A 24,001-nucleotide genomic window follows, 5' to 3' on the forward strand; every position below is an offset into this window, starting at 1 on the left:
AACCCGGCCCCGCTGCCCCGCCGGGATGGCCGCGGCCGGAGCCCACTGAGCCCCGGCGCCGTCCCCGCCGCCCCCACCGCTCCGCGACCCCCGCCCGGCCCCGCGCCCCCGCCCCGGCTCCGCAGCCGGCGCCTCCCCACCCCCGTCCCTGCTCCCGCCCTCCCCGCGCCGCTCGCAGCCGCAGCCCCCGGACCGGGAGGAATGAGCGAGCCATGAGGCTGCTGCGGCGCTGGGCGTTCGCGGCTCTGCTGCTGCCGCTGCTCCCTCCGCCTGGTGAGTGACCCCCACCTGGTCCCGGCGCCCCCTCCCTGCCCCCGCCCCGAGATGTGCGGCGCTTGCTGCTGCAGCCACCTTTTCCTGCAGTGCTCAGGGTGACAGCCGGTCCGGAGCGCGGGAGGGTGGGGGAGCGGGAGAGGAGGAAAGGTGCGTCCACCCACCTGTCCCCAGCTGGCCAGGCCCACCGCGTCCCTGCCCCTGCCGCCGACCGGCCAGCTCTGCAGGTCTCTGCGGGTTTGGGCGGATGGGGGGGCAGTCGTGACGGTTGAGCGGGCGTAAAGCTCCTGGCCCCCTCCCCGCGGGCTCTTGCCTCTGCGGGGCAGCCAGATCCTCCCCACCCGGATCGCCCTAGGGCTCCAGGGGCCACACCAGAGTAGGGGATGCGGCATGTCCACCCCTTTCCCAAGTCTCCTGCCCCAGGATGAGCAGCTGCCTGCAGCCATGGCCTTGTTTCCCCAGGTCTTGGGACCCAAGGTTCTGCTGGAGCTCTGCGATGGGGGCGCTTACCCCAGCTGGGGGGCCCAGGAGCCCCTGAGGTCACCGAACCCAGCCGTCTGGTCAGGGAGAGCTCCGGGGGAGAGGTCCGAAAGCAGCAACTGGACACCAGGGTCCGCCAGGAGCCACCAGGGGGCCCGGTGAGTGGGGCTGGGTGGTGAGGCCAGGGGCTAAAGCAGGCCTTGGAGCCCCTGGGAGCCCACGGGGTAGCCAGTGCTGGAGCCCTCCTCAGCAGCTGCCCCGCAGAGTCCCCTTCCGTACAGTGGGCTATCAGGTGGGTGCTGGAGCCCACTGGTGGGGAGCCCAAGACTGCCCAACCCCAGGACCCCCTCCCATTATTGCAGGGCCCCCTGTCCTCAGTGTTCAGGGACGCCTAATGCGTAGGTCTCAGGGCCGCTTTGGGTCAGCCTTCCAATGGCCCCCTGCTTCGCTCTCGCCAAAGCTAGTGGTTCTGCTCAAAACAGGGCTTGGATGGGGCAAGTGGGGGGCAGGGAGAGGCAGCCCAGATTCCAGTCAGGGATTAGGGTTCCCAGGTTCTCATCACAGCCACCTCAGTGGGCTTTCGTGGAACAGCTTAGTGCTTGCTGCTGCCTCAGTTTCCACACAGTGCCCAGATAGGCTTGCTGTTCTCCTTCCTGTCCTGGCTGAAGGTGGGGCCTTGGAAAATAACTCGAGGCCCCAGGCCAGCTCTACCTGCCTGCCCACTGTCCCTTCCAGCTGCCAGGCCCCACCTGCCTCCCAGAGGAAGGTTAGGCATGAAGGAGATTAATTGCAATTAATAATTAATTAATATCATGTGAATAATAATCACCCAGATGGAATATTCATTCAGCACGCCCCAGTGCTCCAAGAGCTGGAGCTGAAAGTGAGCCAGGCCAACAGGGCAGCAGAGGGCGGGTTGGCCGGCAAAGGCCCTGCACAAACAGGAGGTGTAGGGGAGAGACGCAGAGGAGGGGTACAACTGAGGCCTGGAAAGTTTTGGCAGCTGGGAGCAGTGGGAGGTAAATTGGGCTGGGCAGAGGGAGGAAGGAGGGAAACGGAGGCTAACATTACGGACATCTGTCAGACTGGCATCTGGCCCTGCCTAATGTACTTGGTTAAAAGCCCTTAAGGGAGGGGAGCAGAGGGGGATGCGGGGTGGTACAGGGGTGGAGAATACTGATGAAATGGATGGAGCAGGAAGGGAGCATGCATAATAGATGGACCATCACTCAGGGCCGTGCAGAGGGGCAGGGGGAGGGGGCTAATGGTCCGAGGCCCGTGGGCACTGGGGGTGGGGTGGTGGGTGGAAGCTGCCTTCAGTGACTGCCCAGGCTCCCTGGGAGGTGCGTGGTCCCAGGGCCAGGGATGGGGTGTCCTGGCCACTGAGTCTGGCTGTCTTGCCTGGTGTCACTCGCTACCTGTGAACTGTGAACCCCATGGTTACACTATGGAGGAACTGATGGTCCACCCGACTGCTGGGGCTCTGGTTTGTGCTTTAAGGGATATGCAGATTGAGTCATGGAGGGATACCACTGTGGGGTCAGGGGACAGAGATGAGGGAAAGCCTGGAGTCAGGTAGGGATGCAAAGTCAGGTATTCCGACTGGACAGGTCGCTCCTTCAGCCGGACCCTTTCTGAGCAGAGACAGAGCCGGCAAAGGATAGGAGGTTCTGGTCTGTGGTGGTGTCTGCAGCTGCGTGGGAAGGTCAGGATGGGTGCAGTTGAACTGGTTAGGTTGGGGGTCTCTGTGTTCTTCTGCAGGTGAGTGGGTGCATGTGAGTTGTGTATGTGACCCACTGATTCCAGATACTTCTGAGGGGTGTCTGAGAGCCTGGGGGGGAGGAAATGGAGTTCCGTGGATCTGCCAGGCAGTGATTATCTCCAATTTTGGGGTCTTCTGGGACTGAGACTTCCTAGGACCCTCGTGGCAACCTCCTCAAGGGACTTGTTTGGGGCCCTGTCTTATCTGTGCCTCAATTTCTCCTGAGGTCCCAAAGCTGTGGAGTTCTATGGGCCACTCTGCCAAGCTTTGTATGCACTTTACATCACTTATTTCTCACAACTCTGTAAGGCTTGTAACTTTGCGTGTGTGTGTGTGTGTGTGTGTGTGTGATGGAGTTTCGCTCTTGTTGTCCAGGCTGGAGTGCAATGGTGTGATCTCTGCTCACCCCAACCTCCACCTCCTGGGTTCAAGTGATTCTCCAGCCTCAGCCTCCTGAGTAGCTGGGATCACAGGCGTGCACCACCACGCCTGGCTAATTTTTTGTATTTTTAGTAGAGATGGGGTTTCTCCACGTTGGTCAGGCTGGTCTCGAACTCCCGACCTCAGGTGATCCGCCCACCACAGCCTCCCAAAGTGCTGGGATTACAGGTGTGAGCCACTGTGCCCGGCAGCTTATAACTCTGGTCAGCCCCATTTTGCAGATAAGCAAACTAAGGCTCAGAGGGATGAAGTAAATTGCCCAAAGTCAATCAGATCTTAAGCAGTGGAGTGGGGAGTTTTCTCCACACCAGGGCACTTCCCAGTTCTGCCTCTAGGGCTCTCTGGATTTGGGTCCAGGAGGCAGTCTCCCAACTCCACCCAGAGCAAGGAGACAAAAAGACACATCCAGAATATTTTCCCTAATGGGAAGGAGATATGGCAAACCCTCAATCTCCTGCCTGGCATTTCTCCCGGGGTTAGAGCGCTTTTGGCCTCAGAGCCACGGGGTCTGATGGTGGATCCAGTGTGAACTTGAGCCTGTGCGTGTCCTAGCCAGAAGTACCCTAGCCGAGCGCTGCTTGGGTTTTGCCTTAACTTACTGCCCTGGTTTAGAACTTCAGGCCCAACTGTTGTTGAGCTGGCAGCAAGATCTCTGGTCATGTGTCAAGTCCAGGGGCACATGCTGGCTGGCAGGGCCTGGAGCGCTGAGCTGCTGTGGCTTTGGGCTGGTCGCTTGACTTTTCAGAGCCCCAGTTTCCTGTTCCCTAAAATCAGGATGGTAACATATCTCAGTCCCACCTACTATCAGGAGGTGGTGATGGGAAAGGGCTTTACGTGCTGAGGATTCCTGGCTTGATGGGGGCGAGGGTGGGGGTGCGGCTGGGACCGAGGAAGAGATACAGTGGTTGGGAAGGAATTAGAAGCTGGAGAAATTAGGCTGGGTACATTGGCTCACAGTGGCCAATGTTAGGGGATTGCTTGAGACCAGCAGTTTGAGACTAGCCTGGGCAACATCGTGAGACCCCCGTCTCTACCAAAAAAAAAAAAAAAATTACACAAGCATGGTGGTGCGCACCTGTAGTCCCAGCTACTCCAGAGGCTGAGGCTGCAGGATCGCTTGAGTCCAAGAGTTCAAGGCTGCAGTGAGCTATGGTTGCACCACTGCACTCCAACCTGGGCTACAGAGTGAGATTCTGTCTCACACAACACAACGACGACAACAAAAAGAACAAGCTATAGAAATTATAACTATTTACTAGGCCTTTTTGCAGCAGGCACTCCTTTACGTGTAATTATTTAATCTTCAACACAGCTCCCAGAGGTGGGGCTGTTATTCCCATCTCGCAGATGGAGAAACAGGCACAGAGAGGCAACGTTAACTGCCCCAAGTGACACAGCACTTGAGCACGGAGTCAAGACTGATCCCCAAGGCAGGGCTCTCACTCAGTGCACTGCCACTTCTGGGCTGAAGGGAAGAGAGACACAGACGCACCCTTGCCCTCTCTCTGCCACTGCACTCAACCCCCTCACTTCTGTCCAGCCTGGAAGCAGGCTAGGCCTGAGGCCCAGAGAAGTGGGTGAGCTTCTGGGAGTGCAGAAACCTGTGGTCCCAGGGAGCCTGCAGCTGAGGCGTGGTACAGGTCAGACAAAACTACCACGTACAGTTGGGCTGCTTGTTCACTGGACTAGGGTGACTGGGCAAGGGGTAAGTGAGCTGAATGCAATCCGTGGGCTTATGGGGCCACATGCATTCTTACTTGCAGGGGGACCCCATTTTCTTTCTTTTTTTTTTTTTTCAGACAGTCTCCCTCTGTCACCCAGGCTGGAGTGCAGCAGCATGATCTGGGCTCACTGCAACCTCTGCCTCCCAGCGAGGGAGCGATTCTTGTGCCTCAGCCTCCTGAGTAGCTGGGATTACAGGCGTGCACCACCGCTTCCAGCTAATTTTTGTATTTTTAATAGAGACGGGGTTTCACCATATTGGCCAAACTGGTCTCGAACTCCTGACCTCAAGTGATCCACCAGCCTTGGCCTCCCAAAGTGCTGGAATTACAGGCATGAGCCACCTCACCTGGTCTTGGGACACCTTTTTCTGATTCACACCAGGCTGCTGTGTGGATTATGCCTACCCCCGGGGAGACCCAGACTCCTTGGGAACAAGGAGAGAGCAGGACATGGGGAGGTGATTAGGGTCAGGGGTGAGGAGGTCGCAGACCTGGTACATAGAAGCTCATCTGAGCCAGCAAGGGGAGGAGCGCCTCAGTCTCTGGGCTAAGCTCTTGCGAGAGCTGCCCAGGCCAGCATTTACTGAAAACGCCACCCTAGAAGCCCTGCAACAGTGTTTGTGTTTTCTTCCTGCAGAAAGGTGAAGGGCAGTTGAATAAGGCTCGCCCCCAGCTCTTGAAGATGGGCCGGCAGGGTGTCACAGGGGGACCAGGGTCTGTGCCTGGGGCCCTGATACCCCACTAGAGCCAAGGCCACGTTATAGTGTGTGTGGCCAAAGTTGCGGCTCTCTCCTAGGTTGAGGCAGGTAGCTAGAAGCCAGGGCTAGGATATGTGCTGGGCCCAGCTTGTTCCCAGGAGCAAGGTCGGGGCATAAACTGAGCCCTGTGATGCCAGAGAGTTGAGCAGGCTTGGTTTTGGTGTTAGAGGCTGCACACTGTGGCTTTGAGGTGGCACAGCCTTACTGCAGGGCCTGCTCCCCTGCTTCTGACTGTGTGACCTAAGCCAGCCACTCAGCCCCCTTAACCACAACCTCCTCATTCATAAAATGGGGATACGCTCATAGTTTCCATCTCTCAGGCTGCTGTGAGGACTTGAGATGACGAATGTCAGGTGTCCAGCCCGAGATCTGGCAAAATAGCCGATGGTCAGCATCTCTGAGTGTCCAGGCAGGGTGCTGGGCCCTGGTGCTGGCATGAGGGCTGGGTGTGAGAAACAGGAGCCAGGATATTTAGGGGTTACCTGTCAGGCTCAGGCGGGGTCCAGGGGAGAAACCACATGAGCAGGACTCTGGCCTGTGGGCTTGGCCTCACCCAAGCACCCTCCCGGCCGCCTAGAGGAACTCAGCTGTCCAGAGTCTGTCCCCAGAGGGACTGATGACCCTGTAAGGAGGTGGCTCTGTTCTCAAAAATGTAGGTCAAATCCCATCATTGGAAATTCGTCTGGATGTTCTCATTGTCTGGGAATCCCGCTGCCCTCTTGATAAATGGAGCACCCAACGCATTGCCAGGGGTGGGTAGGGGGAGCTGGCAGGTGGGTGGGTGGGGGGTTTCTCCCAGCTGGGACATACTCCCAGGCGGAGCTCCTGCCCAGTTTGCAGCCACCCGGCCCACAAGGTGGTGGTATCTCCTTGTGGGAGGAGATTCCAGAAAGACATCCTCAGGTGAGACACCTGACAAGTAAATCACACCATCCACCCAGATCTGGAGCATAAGGCCACTGTTCTGGCATGTCCCTGTCACAGTAGGTGATCCAAAGAGGTTATTTATCCAGTTCCTCAAAGCCCTGTTCAGCTGGAACATTTACACTTCCTTATTATTATTATTGACTCTTATGATAACACATTCAAAAGGGCTTTTATTTAATCCTCACAACAATCCTGGTTTTTCTTTTCTTTTTTTGTAGAGACAGAGTTTTTTGCTGTGTCGCTCAGGCTGGAGTGCAGTTGCACGATCTTGGCCCACTGCAACCTCCGCCTCCCAGGTTCAAGCAATTCCCCTGCCTCAGCCTCCCGAGTAACTGGGATTACAGGCACACACTGCGATGCCCAGCTAATTTCTTTTGTATTTGAGTAGAGACAGGGTTTCACCACGTTACCCAGGCTGGTCTTGAAACTCCTGAGTTCAGGCAATCCGCCCACCTTGGCCTCCCAAAGTGATAGGATTACAGGCACAAGCCACCGTTCCTGGCCCAACAATTCTGTTTTACCGAGGGGAAAACTGAGGCCGGGGGCATGAAGCAGCTTATCTCAGGCCTTGCGATGCCTTTCCATTCAATGTGAGTGTTGAGCCCGTGGGCAGGGAAAAAAGCAGGCATAGCCCTTGCTCCAGGGGACTAAAGGTCACCCACCTGAAAATCCAAATCAGTGATCAAATAAGTGTATGTCTACTGTGTGCTTAAAGGCCCAGAGGCAGAGGGCGCCAAAGCTCTGTGTGGGTTGGCAGGTGCAGGCCGTGCAGGTGAGGGTGGAGAGGAGAGGGAGGTCGAGGCAGGAGTTCGGAGTCAGCACATGAGGGGCTGTGCCTGGAGGTGGTGGGGAGCAATGGTCTCCCTTCTCGAATTTCCTGGAGCATTTGGGAATCCTAAAGCTCCTCAGTCCCCTTCCTAAGACTATGTGTCTATAGGTCTGGGGCAGAGCCCAGGCACCTGTATTTGTGCTTCTGGGTATTCGGCAGAATCTTTGCCTTTTTCTCTCTGCACCCCGCATCTGGTACAGAGAGGACGAGGCACCGTCCCTCTGAAGCAGATGTCTAGGAGACTGGGTGGGCCAGCCAGAGAGGAGCCTGGGGTGGAAGGGGTGGTCACCCCTGCCAGGCGGTCACAGCTGCTGTGGTGACCGAACTCCAGCCCCAGGGTGAGATCCGGCCCCACACCTCCCCAGCCACCCAGCCATGACCCTGGGTCAGTCACCTCCAGGTGTCTCCCTGAGCCTCATCCTGGTATTTGTAAAATGAGGACCAGACAGCCTGGGCAGGTTGAGATCAAATGAGCTGGAGCATGTGACAGCCTGGGCAGCCAGGGGAGCAAGAGACAAGCGCAGGGCACAGGGTCAGTTGAGGGCTGGTGTGACCTCAAGACCAAAAGGCCCCTCCCCCAGGGATGGAGGGACAATGGGATGAGGTCAGAGGCAGGGCAGGGGTACAAAGTAGGGCCAGGCAGGGAACTCTGTTTGGCTTTGATGGAGCATTGGCTCAGGCCGGACACAGAGGCTCAAGTGTGTAATCCCAGCATTTTGGGAGGCTGAGGCGGGAGGATGGCTTGAGCCCAGAAGTTCAAGATCAGCCTGGGCAACACGTGAGATCCCATCTCTAAAAAAATTAATTAATTTTTTAAAAAGAGCATTCGCCGGGCAGGGTGGCTCACACCTGCAATCCCAACACTTTGGGATGCCAACGGTGGATCACAAGGTCAGGAGTTAAAGACCAGCCTGGCCAAGACGGTAAAACCCTGTCTTTACTAAAAATACAAAAAAATTAGCCGGGCGTGGTGGTGGGTGCCTATAATCCCAGCTACTCGGGAGGCTGAGGCAGAGAATTGCTTGAACCCAGGAGGCAGAGGTTGCATTGAGCTGAGATCACACCACTAAACTACAGCCTGGGTAACAGAGTGAGACTCCATCTCAAAAAAAAAAAAAAAAAAAAAAACATTATTGGGCTAAAGCTGGGCTTGGGGCGGTCTCGGGACTCTGTGCCAGCAGGAGTCCCCGCCACCGCCCCCACTCCCCAGGTGCCAGGGCCACAGAGATTCTGGGGACTGAGATAGGTTTGTCTGACCCATCTCTTCCCTCAGACTAGGGGCAGAGTTGTGTCCCCACATGGGGCCAGGCCAGGCAAACATGCCTTGGTATGTGGTCTCTCTCTCTCTCCCACTGCCTTTTGGGGGCTCTCCCAGCCCCTTCTTGGGCCACCTCCAGCCATGCCCAGCCCCCAGCCCCAGCTGCCCCGGCACTGCCCCAGGGGCTTATCTGGTCTAAGCCCTGTGTCCTGCTGGGGCAGGGGACAGCCCACCCCTGAAGTTCAGCTGCACCAGGTGGGGAAGGGGTGAGAGCTCAGCAGGCGGCAGGAGGTGGTAGACAAGGAGGGTCCTAAAGTATCTGGCCTTGCTCCCCTATCAGCTGGGGCCTTCCCCAGAGTTGGGGCTGGCTTGGCCTCTACAGAGAGGAAGCAGGCTCGATGGGATGGCTCACAGACCTCCTGAGTGAGGGAGATTCTGTTGGTGCCAGGGCAGACTCTGCTGGAATCTCCAGGCCCAGGATGGCCCCACTACACAGCCAACCTCCTGGCCTCGCATCTGGGCTCATCTGACCATTTTCAGTGGGAAAATCTGAGGCTCAGAGAGGTTGCTGGGTCATCCCTGAGGCTGCACGGTGAGAGAGCGGCATCGGGGCAAGGGGTCTGGCAGGCTGCTCCTCTAGGCAGCTGTGGGTGGGGCGGCATAGGGGCTTGTTGGTGGAGGGCCGATAGAACAAGCAGGAACAGTCCCGGGGGCAAGGGAAGGCCAGGATGGTTCAGGCCATGGGCTGGGAAGAGGATGTGGCAATTCCTTGTCCTTGACTTTCTATTTCGGGCTGATCGATGCTCTAGGGGCTCAGGATGGAACTGGGAGCCTTGGTCAGCCTGGAATACGATGAGTCGGTGTCCTTGGGGCACAGAGGTCTGCTCACCCAGGCCCTGGCCGTTGGTCCCCCATTGCTTGCTCCTCTCTTAGGACCTCTCATGGACACTGGGCCCACTTCCATTTTACCCCACCTTTGAGGTGAGACAGCCCTAGAAGCAGACTCCCTCGCTCCACCACTTTTTAGCTATGTGACCTTGGGCACGTTGGTCAGCCCCACTGTGCCTGTCCCCTATCTTTCAGATGGGAATGGCAGTAATCTATCCCATAGGGTTGCTGTGAATATCAAACGAGGCGATACTTGTAGTGTTTAGACCAGGGCCTGGCACACAAGAAGTGCTCGGTAAAGATTAGCAGTGATGAGGTGGTTGAGGAGGAAGAACGACAAGGCACAGGCTATGGATTTCATGACCGTGACCTTGGGGCTGTCTTCCTTTCTGCAACCTGCTGTCCCCACCACAAAAGCCAGGCGGCGAACAAAAGCCTCCCATCTGCAGGGCAGAGTGGGTGACCCTCATGTGGGGGTCTGGAGTCAGTCTTTTGGAATGAACAAGGGGTAGGGAGAAGGCCCCAGTCCTGAGTCCTCTCAGCCCTTCCTGGGCTCTGGGGTTGCTGTGATCCGGGCGTCCTCGAGCGTCCAGGCTGGGGGGCCGCCATCTTGCTCAGGCCTGGTGCGTTGCCGTGGCAACCTGGAGCCTCCAGCCTCACTGCACTTTGAAAAATTTATCAGGAAAACTTCCGTGTTTAAAAATTAACCATGGGATTGAAATATTAAAGATGAGCTGCTTTGGGCGAGGCAGAGGGCAATGGATTTGGGGGTAGAGGAGCCAAGTCCTTCCTCCCAACAGGATGGCACCCGCCTGTCGCCCAGTTTCCGGGGGTGCAACCATCCATTCCCACCCACTCGCCCCTGTCCGAGGCCTCCTATGTAGATAGAGGCTGGCGCCAGGGTAGGGGAACAGGCAGCAAGGGTCCTGCCTCCCACTTCCTGTTTGTCCTTTCCCCATGATACTCCTGGGGCCCTCCTGTTACTCTGCCTGATGGTGGGGTGCCCCTCACCAGCCAGGAGGGCATAATGAGGCAGAGGGCTGGCCGGGCTGGCCCTCTCCATCCCGACTGCACCTGCAGCCCAGCCCCCCGACGCATAGGTGCCCAGGCCCAGAGGGCAGAAAGGCGGCTGTGCTCAGGGCTGAGCACTCCTGCCTCTGCCCACTAGTGAAGGAGCAGGGTCGTGGAGGAAGAGGAGCTTGGGCAAAGCATCTCGTCCCCAAATCAATGGTCCCCTCAGCTGCTAGGGCTGGCCACCCCCTCCCAGGGCTACTGTCTGTCTCGGGGTCCCCCCGACTCCCACCTTCAGGCCTCCCTGAGTTGACTCCCCCTCTGCCCTCCCCCCACACCAGCCTGTCCATCTGGCCCAGGTGAGTTTCGTCATCCCAGCCTTCAACTCAAACTTCACCCTGGACCTGGAGCTGAACCAGTGAGTGTCGCCTTGAGCCCAGGAGGAAGGGTGGTGGTGGGGTGGGGGAGGCATGGCGAGGGCCTGGCTGCTGGGGGGCTGGGGGTTGAGCCAGGGCAGGGGGTACCTGGATCCTGAGCTGGGGCAGGCCCCAAGCCAGACCTCACCTCGCCCGTGACTCCCCTTCCCACTGCCCCCTCTGTCTCAGCCACCTCCTCTCCTCGCAATACGTGGAGCGCCACTTCAGCCGGGAGGGAACAACCCAGCACAGCACCGTGAGTGCCTCTGCAGGGACCGGGGCCAGGGGTGGAAGGGAGGTGCTGTTTCTGTGGCTCTGTGGTCACAGGTATAGTGACAGGTGGCTGCTGGAGATGGGGTCCTGGGCCTGGCCCCTCGGCACCTTCCCTCTCTCCCGACCTGAGAGGCTCTGAACGTGGACAGTGGGCAGCTTGAGTGCATGGGGCCCCGAGCTCCCCTCACTTGGCCCCAGAGCTCCGACTCCCAGCCAGCCCACCTGCCTTGCATGGGGCCTACAGGGACCCTCACTGTTCCGAGCCGGCTGCCAGGAATCCCCCTCTCCAGACTCTCCTGAGAGGGGCAGCTGAGGAAAGGCCCTTTTTACTCAGTACCAAGGCCCTGGAAAATCCCAGCTGCCTGGGACACCAGGGTCCCAGCCCTGCAGGCTCTAGATCCTGAAAATGAATGTCTATAAATAGCCTGCCTCAGCCCCCCAACCCCCCACCGCCTGTTCAGTAACTGGAGCACAAGTAATTCTGCAGGAGGCAGAGCTGGAGGGGAAGGGTGCCGCAGGTCCCCCCAGCCCCAACCCACAAGTCTGGCCTGGAGGACACATGCTGCCCATCACTCCTTAGTCAACCACAGGCCCAGGGTCGTCCTGGGAGGCAGTGCATGAGGTTGTGTGTGATGTTAGGGGCGAGTACATGATTAAATGAGGTAATATATGGTTAGTACACAGAGCAGTGCTGGGCACATGGTAGGTGCTAAATAAACACTGCCTGTTATCCTCAAAGGAGTCTGATCCCTTCCCCAGCCCCAGCAAAAGGCTAGGAACCCTTGCTGTAGGCCGGGCTCCTATAATCCCATCACTGGGAGGCTGAGGTGGGCAGATCACCTGAGGTCAGGAGTTCGAGACCAGCCTGGCCAACATGGTGAAACACCGTATCTACTAAAAATATAAAATTAACCAGGTGTGGTGGTGCGTGCCTGTAATACCAGCCACTCAGGAGGCTGAGGCAGGAGAGTTGTTTGAACCTGGGAGGCAGAGGTTGCAGTGAGCTGAGATCACGCCATTGCACTCCAGCCTGGGGAACAAGAGTGAAACTCCATCTCAAAAAACAAATAAATAAATAAATAGAAAAATCAGGCTGGGCACGATGGCTCACGCCTGTAATCCCAGCACATTGGGAGGCCGAGGCAGGTGGATCACGAGGTCAGGAGTTTGAGACCAGGCTGGCTAAGATGGTGAAACCCCATCTCTACTAAAAATACAAAAGTTAGCTGGGCATGGTGGCACGCACCTGTAATCCCAGCTACTAGTGGGAGGCTGAGGCAGAAGAATCGCTTGAACCCAGGAGGTGGAGGTTGCAGTGAGCTGAGATCGTGCCATTGCACTCCAGCCTGGACAAAAAGAGCAAAACTCCGTCTTACAAAAAAAAAGAAAGAAAGAAAGAAAAATTAGCTATATGTGCCTGTAATTACACATGCCTGTAATCCCAGCTACTTGGGAGGCTGAGGCATGAGAATGGCTTGAATCCAGGAGGCAGAGGGTGCAGTGAACCAATATTGCACCACTGCACTCCAGCTTGGGCAACAGAGCGAGACCCTGTCTCAAACAACAACAACAACAAAAAAAAACCTTTGCTACAGTCCACCTTCCTCATTTTATAGATGAGATGAAGGAGGCCCAGAGAGGGCTAGGAACTTGCCCAGGGTGGCACAACAGATTAGGAGCACCACTCATCTAGAAATAGGCTCCAGAGCCCCAGGTGTACTCGGGGATTGTGGCCACCTGCACACAGGGCAGCTTCAGTGGCCCCCAAAAAGCCTTGAGGCCTGTCAGCTGCCCCCAGCCTCATGCCAGCGTTCTGCTCACTGTTCTGCTCCTCCAGGGGGCTGGAGACCACTGCTACTACCAGGGGAAGCTCCGGGGGAACCTGCACTCCTTTGCCGCCCTCTCCACCTGCCAGGGGCTGCAGTGAGTACCGGGAGGGGCCAGGCAGCTGGGAGAAGCCTCCGGCCCAGGCCTGGGGACGGTGGGGAGCTGCGCCTCTCTCTCCACAGTGGGGTCTTCTCTGATGGGAACTTGACTTATATTGTGGAGCCCCAAGACGTGGCTGGACCTTGGGGAGCCCCTCAGGTAAGCCCCGCACAGCCCCTTGCCGTCCTCTCTGGTGGCTCTGCCAAGCTTGTCCCAACAGCTGTTGCTGCCACCTCTTCCTCCTCCTGCTCCTCCCTCAGTAACCCCAGCCTCACTGCCCTCTTCAGTGACCCCAGCTCTGGTTCCCTCCCTCCTGTGCCCCAGCTCCCCCTGTGCCCCCAGCTCCAATGTCCCTTCTGTCCCCTAAGTGACCTCCCATTGGGCTCCAATGTCCTTTGCCCCTGTCTCTCAGAGTGCCCCCAGGTCTTGACCCCGGAATCTGAGTATCTGGGAGATCAGATCCCACATGGGAGCTCTGGCCAGTTCTGGGTCACCCCAGGGTGGGAGGGGGGTGAGGACTGGATCTGGCCCCCCCAAGTGGGCCTGGAGCAGACCCAGTTGGCACCCCAAGAACTAATTTCCCCTCATTGCAGGGACCCCTTCCCCACCTCATTTACCGGACCCCTCTCCTCCCAGATCCCCTCGGATGCAGGGAACTAGGTAAGGGAGGGAAGGGGGGTGGGGAGGGGCCGGCTGTGCCCCCCTCACCTGCCCCCTCCCCACAGGCTGCCTGTTTGCTGTGCCTGCCCAGTCGGCTCCTCCAAACCGGCCGAGGCTGAGAAGGAAAAGGCAGGTACGGGGGCCCGCACAGACCTCGGACTGCAGAGACCTCAGGCTGCACAGACCTCAGGCTGCAGAGAGACCTCGGGCCATGGCCCAGAGCAGGAGGGCACCCCCATCCATGGCTGGGGCAAAGGAGGGCTCAGATGGATGTGGCTGGGGACCAGGGACTGTGTCTGGGAGAAGCCTCCACCCCTTCCCTAATGCTGGCATCTACAGAGGTCACATCCTGGGCAAACCGAGGCTGCCTGCCCTCATTCCAAAGCTGAGGAAGGACGGCACCCTCTGCCAGTGGGGAGCTGGCACTGTCCCTGGCTGGAGTTCAGACCCCCCCATCCCCATGGCTTGGCCATGAGATCAGTCAGACATGGAAGGGACTGATTCCAAGTGCCCACCCACCCCCCAGGTCCGCCGGGGCCACCCTACAGTGCACAGTGAGACCAAGTACGTGGAGCTAATTGTGATCAACGACCACCAGCTGGTGAGTGTCAGGGCAGGGATGGGGGGTGACACTGGGAGGAGGCCCCAGAGGAGCCTCGCCCTCCTCACACTCTTCTTTCTCCCAGTTTGAGCAGATGCGACAGTCGGTGGTCCTCACCAGCAACTTTGCCAAGTCTGTGGTGAACCTGGCTGACGTGGTAAGCAGCTCTCCCTCCCTCCTTCCCTCCTCCTTATGGCCCCCACCCCATCACACACATCAGGGGGCACTGTCAGCCCCCGGCTCCCACTTCCTGGAGAGACAGGTCCTCCTCCAGCCCTGGCCCCAACACCCACTCCCACCCTCCAGCTCCCTCATCTTCTCCCCAGATATACAAGGAGCAGCTCAACACTCGCATCGTCCTGGTTGCCATGGAAACATGGGCAGATGGGGACAAGATCCAGGTGCAGGATGACCTCCTGGAGACCCTGGCCCGGCTCATGGTCTACCGACGGGAGGGTCTGCCTGAGCCCAGCGATGCCACCCACCTCTTCTCGTGAGTCCCCCACCCCACACCTCCTGCCAGCCTCTGCTAGTTGCTACAGTGCTTAGGGTTACTTAACACCTGCCCTGTGCCAGGTGCTCCTCTCAGAGTCTGGGGACTGGGCTCACCTTGCACCTGCCACCTCCCCTGAGCCACGTGCAACAGGCTGGGCATCATCCCCCGAATCTGAGATTGATGCCCTTGTCTTCGCCCTGGTGGTCCTCTTCTGTCTCTCACCTTCTCTTAGTTCCGTCTTTCCCCTTTTAAACTGTCCCAGCATCCCTTCCTTAGGGACCCAGTGCCCTGGTAGGGGAAAAAAATCTAATAAAAGGGCCTTGCAACTAGACATGGTCTACTAGGAGCCTCTCCTTTGCCTTATGGGCAAAAGAACCCAAGAAGGGGCCAGGCGCGATGGCTCATGCCTGTAATCCCAGCACTTTGGGAGGCCAAGGTGGGTGGATCATTTCAGTTTAGGAGTTTAAGACCAGCCTGGCCAACATGGTGAAACCCCACCTCAAAATACAAAAACTAGCTGGGCGTGGTGGTGTGCACCTGTAGTCCTAGCTACTCGGGAGGCTGAGGCAGGAGAATCGCTTGAACCCAGGAGGTGGAGATTGCAGTGAGCTGAGATGGTGCCACTGCACTCCAACCTGGACCACAAGAGTGAAATTCTGTCTCAAATGAAAAAAAAAAGAAAGAAAGAAAGAAAAAGAAAAGAAAAGAAAACAAGAACCCAAGGAAGCGGAGAAGGGTCTTGCCTGGGGTCACCAAGGCTGAGGTAAAGGGCCAGGCTCATCTCCCGAGGAAGGACTATAGTGTGAGGGGCTCCCCAAGGCCCCACCACCACCCGGGGAGCCACAGGGGAGGGCAGCAGGCCATCCTGACAGCGCACTGCCTTCCAGGGGCAGGACTTTCCAGAGCACCAGCAGCGGGGCAGCCTACGTGGGGGGCATCTGCTCCCTGTCCCGGGGCGGGGGTGTGAACGAGGTGAGCAGTAAGGGGACATGACTGGGGTGGTGGCTGAGGGAAAGGGGCTTCGGGGGCACGACGCGCCTGTTGGAGATGTAGACATCTGGGCCCCATCTTCCCCACCCCCAGTACGGCAACATGGGGGCCATGGCCGTGACCCTTGCCCAGACGCTGGGGCAGAACCTGGGCATGATGTGGAACAAACACCGGAGCTCAGCAGGTATCCGCCCCCCGGAAGCCCCCGTGTGGCCCACGCCCAGCAGCTCTGGAACGCGGAGGGTGTCAGTGGGAGGGGTGGTCCTTGGCCTCCCTCATATCCGCCTGGCTTACCCCTCAGGGGACTGCAAGTGTCCGGACATCTGGCTGGGCTGCATCATGGAGGACACTGGGTGAGTTCTTGAACAAACCGGGGGAAGGTCTTGGGCGAGGGGAGTCTTAGAGCGAGCATTGTTTGGCAGTCTGGACCAGGGGGCTCAAGAGGCCCACCTCACAGAACCACTCAGGATCCCAAGAAGCCCAGTTTTCCGCAAACACTGCCCCGGGAGACCCAGATTTCCCTGCTGGGACATCAAAACCAGCCAGGCTGCAGTGCGCATCGTGGCCACTGGGCGCCGCCCAAGCCTCGCATGGAGACACCTTCCCTCCAGCGCGGCTGCGAGTCCCCAGGTTCAGCGGAGGGGACGGGAGCGACAGGGACAGGCGGGAGGATTCTGGTGCAATCCCGGGGAAGATCCTCCACCTCCTCGCGACGGTGACCAAGTCCCCCAGTGTACCCCCTCCCCAGCCTTGAGACGGGTGAGGGTGGGTTGGAAGGGAGCAGCCAGCGGCACCTCCCCTCGCCCTATCCAGGTTCTACCTGCCCCGCAAGTTCTCGCGCTGCAGCATCGACGAGTACAACCAGTTTCTGCAGGAGGGTGGTGGGAGCTGCCTCTTCAACAAGCCCCTCAAGGTACCAGCCCCGCGGCGGGGAGCATGGGAGCGGGGCCTGGGCGGGGTCCGGGTCAGACTCCCGACCTGTCCTCCCGGTCCAGCTCCTGGACCCCCCAGAGTGCGGGAACGGCTTTGTGGAGGCAGGGGAGGAGTGCGACTGCGGCTCGGTGCAGGTGAGCGGTGGTGCGGGCGCCAGGTGGGACCCGGATGCGGGGGTGGGCACGAGGGAGCGTCCGACTGGGAGGATTAGGGCTCGCCCGCCTCCCTCCCCTTCTCCCGCGTCCCTCAGGAGTGCAGCCGCGCAGGTGGCAACTGCTGCAAGAAATGTACCCTGACTCACGACGCCATGTGCAGCGACGGGCTCTGCTGTCGCCGCTGCAAGGTAAGGAGGACCGGCCGGGAGGCGAGGCCAGGACGCAGGAGGAGCGATTGGAGGCCTTCAGATAAGGGGCGGGAGCTAGGGAGGGATGCGGAGCCTTCGTGGGCGGAGGCCTCTGGGGCGGGGCTTGATGCGAAGACAGCGCCAATGGGGAGCAAGGGGCGGCGCTGAAGGATGTTGAAGGCGGGGCTACGAGGAGCGGGAAGGGAAGGCTGCCCAGAAGCAAGGAGGGGAGGGAACGTGGGCGGGCTTGGGGGCGGTGCTGAGTGCGCTGGGAGCGAGGTGGGGAGCGTCCAAGAGTTGGTGGGAGCAGGGAAATAAGAACAGGCCTGAAACGGGGCGCTGGGGAGCTGGAGGGCCTGGGGACGTGGGGGCCCGGGGAGCGGGCGTCCTGGGGAGGGCAGGGCCGAGGCATCCATCCTGCCTGACCCGGGGAGCGCGTCTCTTCCCTAGTACGAGCCACGGGGTGTGTCCTGCCGAGAGGCCGTGAACGAGTGCGACATCGCGGAGACCTGCACCGGTGACTCGAGCCAGGTCCGCCCGGCCCCGCCGTCCTGTGGAGCCCTGGGCGAGGCAACCTCTACCCTTGTCGATTTAGTTTTCCCGGGCGAGTGCTCAGCACTCCCCTCCTCTCCACAGCTGGCTTCAACCCCCAGTGATCAGACTCAGTTTTCTTATCTGAGAAAGGGGTTCTTCATGCTCCTGGCTTTGTTCCTTCAATCATTAAACCAGAATGTATCGTCTGGCTGGTATTCCCAGCGCCTGGCCCGGTGCCTGGTGTAGGTTAGGGATCAGAGTAGATGATAATATTAGTTAACATCTATTACAACCTAATTACATGCCAGGCATTTATCTCCCAGGCCTACGAGGGAGGGAGGCTGGAGCGGCTCTGGGGCTTGCAAATCCGGGTGGTCTGGGTCCAGAAACAGACAGATGGCTTGTCCTAGGCGTGGAAGAGCCCTGTGGCATGAGCCCCCACATGAGGGGCACTTGGCACCCCAGCATTCCTCCCTGGGGCCGCCCTCAGCTCCAGTCCTGGGGCTGCTCCGCTCAACCCCACCCCTCTCTCCACAGTGCCCCCCTAACCTGCACAAGTTGGACGGTTACTACTGTGACCATGAGCAGGTATGATGGCTGCCCCCCTAGCCTGGGCTTCAGGGCAGTCTCTTGTCTCCACTGTGACCACTCAGCATCTCCATCCCTTGTCTTCTAATTCTTGGACCCTCAGGGCCGCTGCTACGGAGGTCGCTGCAAAACCCGGGACCGGCAGTGCCAGGCTCTTTGGGGCCATGGTGAGTCTGGCTAGGGCTAGGAGCGGGGACTCCAGAGGATCCAGAGCTGAGGGGCTGGGGAGAGTGGGTTCCAAGTGAACAGGCCCCCAAGCGTGTAGCTCCCCAGGATCTCAGGGACCCAGGCAGGCAGCCTGGGGATCAGGCCAGAGTGTGGGAGATGCAGGCCTGAGGTCTTGGGGTGGGTCCTGGGGTGCGTGAGGTGACACTTGGCATCCTCTCCCCACAGCGGCTGCTGATCGCTTCTGCTATGAGAAGCTGAACGTGGAGGGGACTGAGCGTGGGAGCTGTGGGCGCAAAGGATCGGGCTGGGTCCAGTGCAGTAAGCAGTGAGTACTGAGGCTCCCAGAGGGCCTTTCAGCTCCAGGGTAGGTGTGGGACTTTTCAGAGATGGGGCAACAGGTTCTCCCAGGAGGAGCCTGTCAGTCCCAATGGGCGGAAACATGGCAAATCAGGTGGCAGGGTGCAGGGTGAGGGCAGATTAGAGTTCAGTAGTTGAGTCTGAGGTCAAACTTGGGGCTCACTGTCTCTATGTGCCCCAACAGGGATGTGCTGTGTGGCTTCCTCCTCTGTGTCAACGTCTCTGGAGCTCCTCGGCTAGGGGACCTGGTAGGGGACATCAGTAGTGTCACCTTCTACCACCAGGGCAAGGAGCTGGACTGCAGGTGCTGCCAGGACCAAGACTAGGGAGGGAAGGTTGCAGCTGTGCTGGGGGTGAGGAGACAGAGGGCTGAGGCTGGCTGTGTCGCTTCCCCAGGGGAGGCCACGTGCAGCTGGCGGACGGCTCTGACCTGAGCTACGTGGAGGATGGCACAGCCTGCGGGCCCAACATGCTGTGCCTAGACCATCGCTGCCTGCCAGCTTCTGCCTTCAACTTCAGCACCTGCCCTGGCAGTGGGGAGCGCTGGATTTGCTCCCACCACGGGGTGACTGCCTGGAGCCTGGGATGGCGGGAAAGGCTTTCAAGAGGGGACAGGTCCCTGCTCACCTCTCCTGGCCCTGCTCTGCCTCTAGGTCTGCAGCAATGAAGGAAAGTGCATCTGTCAGCCAGACTGGACAGGCAAAGACTGCAGTATCCACAACCCCCTGCCCACGTCCCCACCCACAGGGGAGACAGAGAGATATAAAGGTGAGGCTGGAGCTGGCTGAGGGGGGTCTGTCTGTCCCACTCTCTAAGCCCTGCCCTTCTCCCCAGGTCCCAGCGGCACCAACATCATCATTGGCTCCATCGCCGGGGCTGTCCTGGTTGCAGCCATCGTCCTGGGTGGCACGGGCTGGGGATTTAAGTAAGAGACGCACACACCCTGTGCCCCCTGGCATCCTTGATGGGAGGGTCAGAACCCCTGACTGGTGGAGCTGAGGGGCCCTCCCTGAAAACTCAACTAAACCAGAGCTCACACGTCATAGGCCCAAGTCGCCTGCAGGGCTTAACATTTCCAAACTAGGAGATTTTAGGCTGCATGAGGTAGCTCACGCCTGTAATCCCAGCACTTTGGGAGGCAAAGCAGATGGATCACCTGAGGTCAGAAATTCCAGACTAGTCTGGCCAACATGGTGAAACCCTGTCTCTATTAAAAATACAAAAATTAGCCAGCCATGGTGGCACACACCTGTAATCCCAGCTACTTGGGAGGCTAAGGCAGAGAATTGCTTGAACCAGGTAGGTGGAGGTTACAGTGAGCCAAGATCGCGCCATTGCACTCCTGAGCGACAGAGCAAGACTGAAAAAAAAAAAAAAAGAAAAGAAGGAAGGAAGGAGAGAAGGAAAAAAAGGAAAGAAAGAAAGGAAAAGAAAAGAAAAGAAATCAGGAGATTTTACACTAGCAGTTCGGATTTCCAGCTCTGGGAACATGAGGAGGTTGAGCCCTAGTGTTCCTCTAAGCATCCCTGAATAGCCACAGAGTGGAGCTGGGCAGGGGCTGCCCAAGCCAGGCATGTGTCCTCTGGTCCCCAGTCCCCACCCAGCCTATCATGCTTTGTGCGTGTCTAAGTCTGGGGTCCTTGTGCTGGTCTAACCCCCTTAATGTGCGGAGGAGGAACCCCCGGCCCAAGGTCACATGATTGAGTTAGTGGCGGAGTCAGAACTGGAACCTGGGATGCATTTTTGTAATTTTTGTAATTACCTGGGGTGCCCTAGGTGATTCTCCCAGGCCCTTACATTAGTGTCCTGGCCCCACTCTGGGGGCAAGGGGTCGCATGGCAGCCAAAGGCCCCTCCCTGAGAGAAGCAGAAGGTCAGATGTCTCCTTTTCCTCTCCCCTTCCACCATCCTCCCCCTGCAGAAACATCCGCCGAGGAAGGTACGACCCGACCCAGCAGGGGGCAGTGTGATGCCGGCCACGTCATCCCTCCCGCTGTCCTTGTCTCCTCCATCTCATTCGTCACCCCGCGTTCTGTGGATGGGGAACGGGGGCTGATTCCCCCACCCCTGCTGCCAGGCTGTCCCAGCAGGGGTGGGAGAGCCTCGCTCGGGGAAGAAGGTCCCTGCTGCCCTCGCCCGCTCAGGCCACGTCCTTCTCGACTGCCCTGCTGCGGCCAGGCCCTCCCCCGCCGCCAAGTGGAACTGGAGCTGTGCCCCTGGCGGTCCCCATCCCTGGGAGGGCCCTCCCTGTGCGTCCCATCTGTTTTGTCTTCCATGTCACCACTGTCTGACCTCCCGCAGATCCCTTCCCCGGCCAGCCTGTGACTTGCCGCCTGCCTCCAGGGCCCAGCACTGAGCTCCGGGGGCCCTGCTGGGGGGCTCTCCCCGTGGCCCCTGCTCACGTCCTCCCCTGATGCCCCCTCTCCGTTCCAGGTCTGGAGGGGCCTAAGTGCCACCCCCCCTCCCTCCAAGCCTGGCACCCACCGTCTCGGCCCTGAACCACGAGGCTGCCCCCATCCAGCCACGGAGGGAGGCACCATGCAAATGTCTTCCAGGTCCAAACCCTTCAACTCCTGGCTCCGCAGGGGTTTGGGTGGGGGCTGTGGCCCTGCCCTTGGCACCGCCAGGGTGGACCAGGCCTGGAGTACACTTCCTCCACAGTCCCCCGCCCACCTCCTGCGACTCAGCCTTGCACACCCACTCCCCCGTGTGAATGTAGCTTCCATCTCATGGATTGCCACAGCTCAACTCGGGGGGCCTGGAGGGATGCCCCCAGGCAGCCATCAGTGGACCTAGCCTGGACGGCCCCTCCTTGCAACCAGGCAGCTGAGACCAGGGTCTTACCTCTCTGGGACCTAGGGGGACGGGGCTGACATCTACATTTTTAAAAACTGAATCTTAATCGATGAATGTAAACTCGGGGGTGCTAGGGCCAGGGCAGATGTGGGGATGTTTTGACATTTACAGGAGGGCCCAGAGAAACTGAGGTGTGGCCATCCCCCAGACCCTCCCCCAGGATGACCACGCCCGGAGTCCTGTCACTGAGCACAGGCGGGGGCTGGGCATCCCAGCTTGCCCCCGCTTAGCCCCGCTGAGCTTGGAGGAAGTATGAGTGCTGATTCAAACCAAAGCTGCCTGTGCTGTGCCCAAGGCCTAGGTTATGGGCACGGCAACCACATGTCCCAGATCGTCTTCAATTCTAAAACAACCGTCCTGCTGTCCCTGTCAGGACGCATGGATTTGGGGGGGGGCGGGGTCTAGAAAACATAGTTCCTGAAATAAAATGGCACCTTCCCCCTTTCAAGAAGGGTAATTCTGGGGCCAACTCAGGGTTTAGGTGCCCCCTGGTGTGGCCTAGATGTCCCCGCCTGGGCCATCTTTCTGGGGAGGACTCTCCCAGGTAGGGAAGGCCAGAGGTGGCCCAGTGCCTGGAGGGTTAGGGGCTCTGCCTGGGATGTGCAAGAGGAAGCAGGAAAGGGAAGTCTCATGGACGATCCTAGCCTACTAGAAGTCCTTAAGGCCCCATCAAGTCCATTCCACTCCCTACCCCCATTCCAGGGCCGAGTAGTAAGTTTACAGATGTTTCCCCCCATTACGTGCCCCCGCCCATCCCTGCTGCAGCGAGCCTGAGAGCCAGGCGGAGCCAGGCACAGCTCCTCAGTCTTCTCACACAATCCTGCCAGTGGCCTTCCCTCATGACCCTTGCTTGGGAGGGCAGAGCTCTGGCTCCTTGACCCTAAAAGGTAGCTGGCAGGGGCAAGATGGGGGCCAGCTACCTGATGGATGAAAGCCACAAGTGAATACAGTTCTTGTCACCAGGGGTGCCCTGCCCTCACTCGGCAGAGTTCTGACACCCCAGGGCCCGTGAGCTGCCTGTTTGAGCCCCTCTGTTTCTGGGGCACCTTCGAGGAGGTGCTGTGGAGGAAATCGCTCCCCGTTTATTCACACCCCCTCAGGGGCAAACAGGCCTGGGACCCGCTGACATCATTTTGGGTGGCTGGATGCACCTGACAGCAGTGGGTCCTCACGGTGAGCTCCAGCTGGCACTGCCCACTTAAGGGCTGAGTGGAGGGACCCCCCCAGCCAGCTCTGCCCCACCAGCCCTACAAGCTGAGGCGGGGCGGGGAAAGGGCTGGGCGTCACACTATTGCTGCGCTGCCGTAAGGCATCTGTCCTCTGGTGGTGCACGCGTGCACACAGGTACAGTGCATCTGGGCACAGCTTTTGGATCCACATCTCTGCACAAGTGTGAATACCTCTGCACACACGGGCATGTCTGTGTGTGCTCATGTATATGGGGTAGGGAACATGAGACTTCCTGTGACCAGTCCACCCTGGCTCCCAGCTGTCTGCATCCTCCTGCCCTGCCCTGGCGAGTGCCTACCCTGGCAGAACCCAGGGAGGAGTGGAGGCTGCCTCTGCCTGGGCCTCCACACAGCATCCTGTACATACGCCACCTGGGCTGGGGGTGGGGAGGCAAGGCCAGGAGCATCGATTAAAGATCACATCCTGGGGCTTCCAGGGAGCTCACACCAACCTTGTGTCTCTCTCGTCTGTGAATGGCCATGCTGTGACTTGTCTCCTCCCTGTCCCCTCTGGCTCTGGAGGGAGCATGACAACTGCGGTGCTGGAGGCAGGAAGGGAGCGCTCAGGACCAGCTCCAGGACCCAGAGGAAGGGGTGTTCCTCTCCATTCATGGTGAGGAAACAGGGTGGAGGCCTGGCCCTCCCACTTTGCTTCTTTGGCTCTTCCAACAAAGACAGCTGTGCCCCTCCTCTGACTCCAGCAAAGCAGGAGGCGAGGCGGATAGAAAAGCATTTTCCCAAAAGTCGGGAGACCCAACTTCCCTTTTATGGCTGAAGCCAAAGAAACTTCTCCTCTCCTCCCAAAAGATTCCGAAACGCTGGACAAAACCATCAGCCTGTCAGGTCCCAGGGCGTCGTGTTCCTGGGCAGCAGAGAATCTGCTCTTTCCCCATGCCTGTGCCCTCTGGCCGAGCCTGGGGCAGGAGGGGACTAAGGCCAGTGCTGGGAGTCCCTCCCCTGGCTGGGGGCTGAGTCTGAGCCAGGAACCTGCGATGATTATTCCTGTCTTCCCCTGCTGAGTGCTTGGGCCTAGAGGTATTCACAGACTGAGGGGCCCGGGAGGAAGAACTGGGGGAGGATCCATTGGGCTCTGGAAGTCCTGTTTGTTAAGGGAAAAGATAAAAAGAAGCAGTTGGGGGCAGGGAAACAAATGAAAGGCTAGAAAAAATGGAGAAAGAAATAGCAGCACCAAGCAGGGGCCTGGTGAGAATTGGCAGCTAGAAGCTTTGGGATCATAGCACCCCATTCCTGAACAGGTAGAGTTCCCAAGGCCACCTCAGA

General features: G+C 58.9%; 1 protein-coding gene across 4 annotated transcripts; it reads left to right on the forward strand.

Annotated features, from left to right (window-relative positions):
* ADAM11 (ADAM metallopeptidase domain 11) lies at window positions 1-23,171 on the forward strand. 4 transcript variants are annotated; one of them, XM_023191444.2, is made up of 27 exons: window positions 1-273; window positions 736-911; window positions 10,693-10,769; window positions 10,957-11,023; window positions 12,878-12,963; window positions 13,050-13,125; window positions 13,560-13,626; window positions 13,692-13,755; window positions 14,153-14,227; window positions 14,313-14,384; window positions 14,554-14,720; window positions 15,611-15,695; window positions 15,807-15,897; window positions 16,015-16,066; window positions 16,527-16,626; window positions 16,709-16,780; window positions 16,897-16,989; window positions 17,440-17,520; window positions 18,061-18,111; window positions 18,215-18,278; window positions 18,505-18,604; window positions 18,821-18,940; window positions 19,033-19,201; window positions 19,290-19,404; window positions 19,471-19,561; window positions 20,557-20,574; window positions 21,069-23,171. In XM_023191444.2, the coding sequence occupies exons 7-27, from the start codon at window positions 13,613-13,615 to the stop codon at window positions 21,082-21,084; spliced, it is 1,710 nt and encodes a 569-aa protein (XP_023047212.1). In that variant the 5' UTR covers window positions 1-273; window positions 736-911; window positions 10,693-10,769; window positions 10,957-11,023; window positions 12,878-12,963; window positions 13,050-13,125; window positions 13,560-13,612; the 3' UTR covers window positions 21,085-23,171. The 4 variants fall into 4 exon arrangements, with proteins under 4 accessions (XP_023047212.1, XP_023047211.1, XP_023047210.1 ...); XM_023191443.2 differs by having other exon boundaries at window positions 7-273; window positions 13,692-13,759; XM_023191445.1 differs by lacking the exon at window positions 1-273 and adding an exon at window positions 338-500 and having other exon boundaries at window positions 21,069-22,963.
* Window positions 23,172-24,001: the final 830 nt, after the last annotated feature.

This window comes from Piliocolobus tephrosceles, chromosome 16, assembly GCF_002776525.5.
Source record: "Piliocolobus tephrosceles isolate RC106 chromosome 16, ASM277652v3, whole genome shotgun sequence".
NCBI classification, from domain to species: Eukaryota; Metazoa; Chordata; class Mammalia; order Primates; family Cercopithecidae; genus Piliocolobus; species Piliocolobus tephrosceles.